We start from the raw sequence: 6,111 nt of genomic DNA, 5'->3' as shown, positions 1-6,111 counted from the left end.
ATGATTTAATTTTTTATTTAAAATATAATAAAACATGTTTTAATAAAAATAGTTTTAAATCTTTAGAAGAAATGAATGTAAATATATTATTGAAATTTGAGATAATTTTTTCCAAAAAAAAATTTGATAAATTCTATTAGATTTTTAATATACATTTTTTTGGATAAAATTTAAATTTTTGAAATTAACAATCCAACTTAAAATTAAATTAGAAGAACTTTAAAAATTGTTAATCACGACTTTTGATCTAATTATGAAATAGAATCCAATACAATGAATAATTTATTATAAATATATATTTATTATTATGTTGAAAAAAGAATGGATTGTAATAAAATCATATTTTAGAAAAATATTATCCATATCTTCTATCAATGAAATAGATTTTTATTTTTATATTAATATTCTTTTAGGCTTATTAATATCATTAATTTTGATATGCATATATTAATTTATTTAATAAAATAATTAGAGTATTTGTATTTTTTTGTTTATATATTTTTTAAATTTTGATTAATTTTGTCTTATTGATATTCTGTGTCAAAATATCAATCCATATTTTCTAAGATATCTCGATATATCTATAAAATTGAGTTACTGATACATCTATGATATTTTTCATTTTTAATTAATACAATGTTGCAAAGTTTACGATTTTTATTACTTTTAAAAAATTAAAAAGCATAAATAAGTTTTTAAAATTACAATTCAAAAAACAACCTCAATGCTTAATCAAGGGGGGACAGATGGAGCCCAAAAGTGACTCCAGATCTATCACTTGCTTTCCATGGTCACTTTCCCACAAATGTAAAACATTAAAAAAAAAAAAAAAAAATCCCATCATTTCAAGGCTCATGCACCAATTTTTTTCTTTTATTTAAGTCTTGCAAGGAGCATCTTCGTAACTTTCTATTCAATATTATGTTTTGGATCTTTCGCTCATCTTATTTGAAAATCAATTAACATAATTTAAGAATAAATTAAACTTTTATGACTTTTGACTATCATCATTTAAGTGATATTTCATCGGATTTGAAATAACATTTAATTGGATTTGAAAGCGACATTATTACACCTGTATAGTATCGTTTTCAATTACTTTTTATATGATATTTGAAAATAATAATATAAAATATAGAGAATATTTTATTATATTCTCAAGAATAACATGAGAAACTTACTTTTATATTTAAATTTCTAAATAAAATTTTATTTTAAAAAATTATTTTTAAATATGATTCTAAAAATTTATTTTAAATTATTTAATCCTTTTATAAAATAATAAAATAAATAAATAAATGAATTTTTAATTCTTTAAAAATTTAACAATTATTTTTCCTTTTCTTACATTCAATTTGAGTAACCGTAATTGTATAATTATTTCTAAAAACAAATTTAAGAGAATATAAAAAAGAAATTGAATTTAAAGATTTCTCTTTTTGGTACACATGAAACTTTACCATCAAACAAACATCATCATAAATCTTGATATTAATACAAAAAAAAAATGTCAATTTTTTTTTTTGTTGTTTTTGAATTTAGATCTCAGGGGTTAAATGGTAATTAGAGAGATGAGCCGGTTAGCTGATCTTCATTTTATAACTTCACCCATAGTTGATTGGCTTGGAACATTTCTACTACGCTTGCTTCAGCCGCCTCCACTTTAGCCGTCGAATCCACTCCCTTTCCACGCTTCGGAGAGGGTGCCGCCACCGCCTCCGATAATGACCTCTGCGAAGAGCGGCGCTTGGCGGTGATTCTCACGGGCTCCGGCTCCCCAGACCCAATCCGAAGAGGAAAATTCAGGAGCGCGCGAGAGCCGCGCATCCTGTAAGCGGCTTGGTCGTAAGCCAGAGCGGCGTCCTCCGCCGTCTCATACGTCCCCAGCCACACTCTTGAGCCGTTTTTCGCCGGATCCCTGATCTCCGCCGCGTACTTCCCCCACGGCCTCCGCCTCACTCCCCTGTACCGCCTCCCCTCCTCCTCCTTCGCCACACCCCCTCTCGGCGCCTCCTCCTCGACCTCCGCCTTTACCTCCACAACTCCACTGGCAGCCGCAGAATCCACCACCGGAGAATTCCCCCAAATTTGAGAAGAAATGAATCCAGTGAAGGAAGGAGCAGAGCAATACCCAGGAACATTGCCGGAGATCGGCGCCATGAGTTCGGAATCTTCGAGAAGATGGTTGCTAATGGATTCGAGAAAAGCCAGATCGGACTCCAACGTGGTGTATTCGTACATTTTCTAGTTTGTAATAGAAGGCTACGGAAATTGGCTAGCTCTGATGAGATTGGCTTGGAGGATGTCTTTAATGGCTGGCTTATATAGGAGAGGGAGGATCAACCCGTTCATGCACTCCAGGTGACACACTAACTTTTGATTTTTTTAATTTCATTTAAAAAATATTTTTGGTACGTTCCAGGTACCTTACCTGCACTATGTTCAACCGCAGTTGAAATCAATTCAGCACGTGCGTTTAATAAATTAATAGACAAAGGCTGACGGCTGTCTTGTCCTTTCCGCTTCTTAATTTTTGTAAAATTAATATTATTTATAACAAAATAATTTTTCAAAATTTTCTTCATAAAAAAATAAAAGAAAATCTTTATAAAGATATTGTTTTTTTAAATATATATATTTTTTCTTGAATTTTTTAATACTGGGTTTGAAAAGAATAATCTGTTGGATTGGATTCGCCGATTTGGCGTTGAATATTTTAATATACATGGTTGGCGGCTAGGGTCAAATGTCGGCGTTGGTCAACATGCAATTTTAAATGAATTAAGTTGATAAACCATGGATTCTCTCTAGTAATTAATTTATTCACAGCCGTAGATTATCCACATCCATTGGGATTATTTTTCCCTTTATTTTCATTTCATTTATGTTCTCTTATTATCAATATTTTTAAAATCAAAATATAAATAAATAAATAAATAAATAATAAAATTAAAAAATGAAATTATTATTCAATTATAAAGAAATGAAATTGAATTTTGGATACTATATATATGTATGAAAAAATCCAATAAATAAAGATGTAAATTTCATTTTGATTTTGGATTGGGTGATTGACAAGTAGTGAGAGAAATGATGAAAACAGTGGGTTTGTAGGGGCTGCATGCAGCATTGCAAATGGGATTTGATTTTGCCATGTAAAGGTACTTTGTCTCCACGTTAGTCCCATAGGACAAAGTCTCCTACATTGTCTATGGTCTTATCACGTGTAGGGGTTATATCTATGTTTAGGGATGGTAACGGGATGAAGTTATATATGTGTTCTATGGTCTTCTTATGAGTTTTAAGTTTTAAGTATCGGTATAGAGGTTATATATATGTTTAAGGATGGTAATAGGATGAAGTTTATATATGTGTTTAGAGATGATAATGAGAATGGTTTTTGCGGATACAAAACAATATTATTTTTTATCGATTTTGAGTTTTAAACATGTTATCATATTTATGTCTAGCGGTGACAATAAGATCGGCTTTTCGGGATCACGCTCTTATACTTAATATAATGGATTTGATATGAAAAATGAATAAGTTAAAAGCAAGTTTAAAATGTTTAGTTGGATATTGTCTTATACCTTTACCCTTTTTGTTACAATTATGTATATAAGCAAAATTAAGAATAGTTTATTTTATTTTCTTGTTTGTAACACATATAAAATAATGAATAATAAAAAATATCTATATTCTAAGAAATAATACACTAAAAATTTAAAATTTTAAAAATTTAAAAGACTATTTCAATATCATCATGAAATATGTCATCACATCCATGAGAAGTTTCTAAATTTAGAAGGGATGACAAACATGTAGTAGAAGAGCCGTGTACGAGAATGAATGTGAAGACATTATTAAATTTATACCCAGTTTTCAAAGAAAAATGAAAAGTATTAAATCATAAAAATAAAATTCAATGAGTTTGATCGAGGCTTTGACCCAGTAAGATTAGAAACCAGCCCTTATTAAACAGTCATCCCCTCGAGAAATAAAATTCTATTTAATGTTAATCATGTGGGTTTGCGTAGTTATAAGAAGAATCCAATGGGATAAATATAATATTGGGAAAGTTGGAAGCTTCTACGTGTTGATGACAACAAAAGTAATTGAAATTTTCATTAAGTGGTGGTTGTTGGAACAAAAGTATATATATAGTTATATACAATAAGGTGGTGGGCATCATGCTTTTTGATTAATTATTCCCTTTATTCATTAATGTGGATGTGTATCACACCCATTTATGCTTTGTTTGGCTTTAAAGAATTTGATAAATGATAGATGGTAAAAAAGAAAAAAGACAAAAGAAAAGATAGGATATGTTTCGTAACCGTTTTTGAGAATCGTTTTTTGTTTTTTTAGAACAAAAAATTAAGAAAAAAACGTTTGACAATTAAAAATTGTTTTACGTGTTTTTAAGCAGAAAACGTGGTGTTTTTAAAGAATATATTTTAGTTGTTTTTTACTGTTTTTATTTATTTTATAAGTGTGATTTTAAAAAATAATTATATAAATATGTAAAATGATTAAAAATAAAAATTAAATGTAAAAATTATTTTTAAAATATATTTAAAAATATTAAAATTAGGTTAAAAACATTTGAGGATTTCAAACAGATTTTTATTTTACAAAACATTAAAGAATAGTTTTAAAAAAACCATTTTTTACAACTGTTTTTAAAAATAGTTATCAAATAGACCCTTAAAGTCGTATGCTATTTCAAATTTATTTTACTTATTTTTACACTTCTATATAAAGATTAAATAGTATAAAAATAATTAAATTCCTAACTAATTTTAATTATATTTATTTTTTCCTTTTTCTTTTTAAATATTTTTCTTAACATTTTGTTCTCCTTTGCTATACTTACTTTCTTGGAACCAAATATAACTTCTTCTTCTTTTTTTCTCTCTTAAAGCTAATATTAACTTATTTCCCTCATTTTCTTTCTTTTTTTGAATGATAACAATGGATTTTTTTTTTTTAATTATAAAGATTTATTTAAAATATTTTATTATCTTGTAATGTTTTAAGTGGGATTATCAAATTTTTTGAAATATGTATTATACAATTCATATCTAATGATTTAGTGCAAATCCAGGGTTGAGCCTGAAAAGGCCCCAAGAAATTGAACATGGTCTTCATCTAAAGAGTAAAATTTTTATTTTATATATTGTTAGGGTAGATTTTCTATTTTTATTTCAAAAAAGAGACAATAATAATAAATCCTATATAAAATAGTGAAATTCCCATAAATTTATCTTTAAAAAATTAAGATATTAATTTTTTTTTTACTATCCCAATACTTAAAACATAAATAAATTCATGTTTTTTTTTTTTTTAATTAATAAGAGTTCCTACATTTTACATAAAAATTATTATTATTATTATTTTCACTTCAAAAATAAAAAATAAAAAATAGTAGGAGGTTTGTAGCCTTCAACACAAAATTAAAATAACATTACATGAAGATAGGGTGGTGTTTTGGATGGTTGGAAATTTCGTTATGAGATTGAGAAGTGGTGGTAGTTGAAAAGGACACAATGGTTGTCACCATCATGGCCTTTTATTAATTTCCCCATTTGACAATAATATTAGTAGTTGGCTAGTTGCCTTGCGGAGTACACAAAACATTGAATGTGGCTTAAGGCTTATCCATTAAAATAAATTATATTTAATTCTAAAGATAAGAATACCAACCCATCTTTGTAAAAGTGATAATGAAATGTTTTTTTTTTTTTAAATTACCTTCACGTTTATTATTATTATTATTATTATTATTTATGTAATTGTACATGCTTTGTGAAAAGTTTCCTATATTCGTCCGACATTAACAATTTGCACATATATGGGCTTATTTGTATAACAGCCCAGTGTTTGGAGAGCCTGGCTAACAAGGCCCAGCCCAGTCAATTCTGATATGAGATGGGTAGGATAGTAGGACTCTGTTAGGCCTTGAATTTAGGCCCCAGCCCATTAAGTTCTGAAAATGCCTCTCTTTTGTGGGGAGTGCTAACAAATTTTAACGTTTGTTTCTCGAAAAAACTCACTTGCGCAAGAGAAAATAGTTTTTTACTCTGATTTTTTTTTTTTTTTTTTTTTGAA

General features: G+C 27.9%; 1 protein-coding gene across 1 annotated transcript; it reads right to left on the bottom strand.

Annotated features, from left to right (window-relative positions):
* Positions 1 to 1,394: 1,394 nt before the first annotated feature.
* LOC117932532 (ethylene-responsive transcription factor 2-like) lies at positions 1,395 to 2,280 on the bottom strand. Its single transcript, XM_034853805.1, has one exon. It carries the CDS (start codon positions 2,239 to 2,241, stop codon positions 1,597 to 1,599), a length of 645 nt encoding a protein of 214 aa, XP_034709696.1. The 5' UTR covers positions 2,242 to 2,280; the 3' UTR covers positions 1,395 to 1,596.
* Between the last annotated feature and the right edge of the window lie 3,831 nt (positions 2,281 to 6,111).

Source organism: Vitis riparia, chromosome 15 (assembly GCF_004353265.1).
Source record: "Vitis riparia cultivar Riparia Gloire de Montpellier isolate 1030 chromosome 15, EGFV_Vit.rip_1.0, whole genome shotgun sequence".
In the NCBI taxonomy this organism is placed as follows: domain Eukaryota; kingdom Viridiplantae; phylum Streptophyta; class Magnoliopsida; order Vitales; family Vitaceae; genus Vitis; species Vitis riparia.
This window is presented reverse-complemented; position numbering and strand designations above follow the sequence as displayed.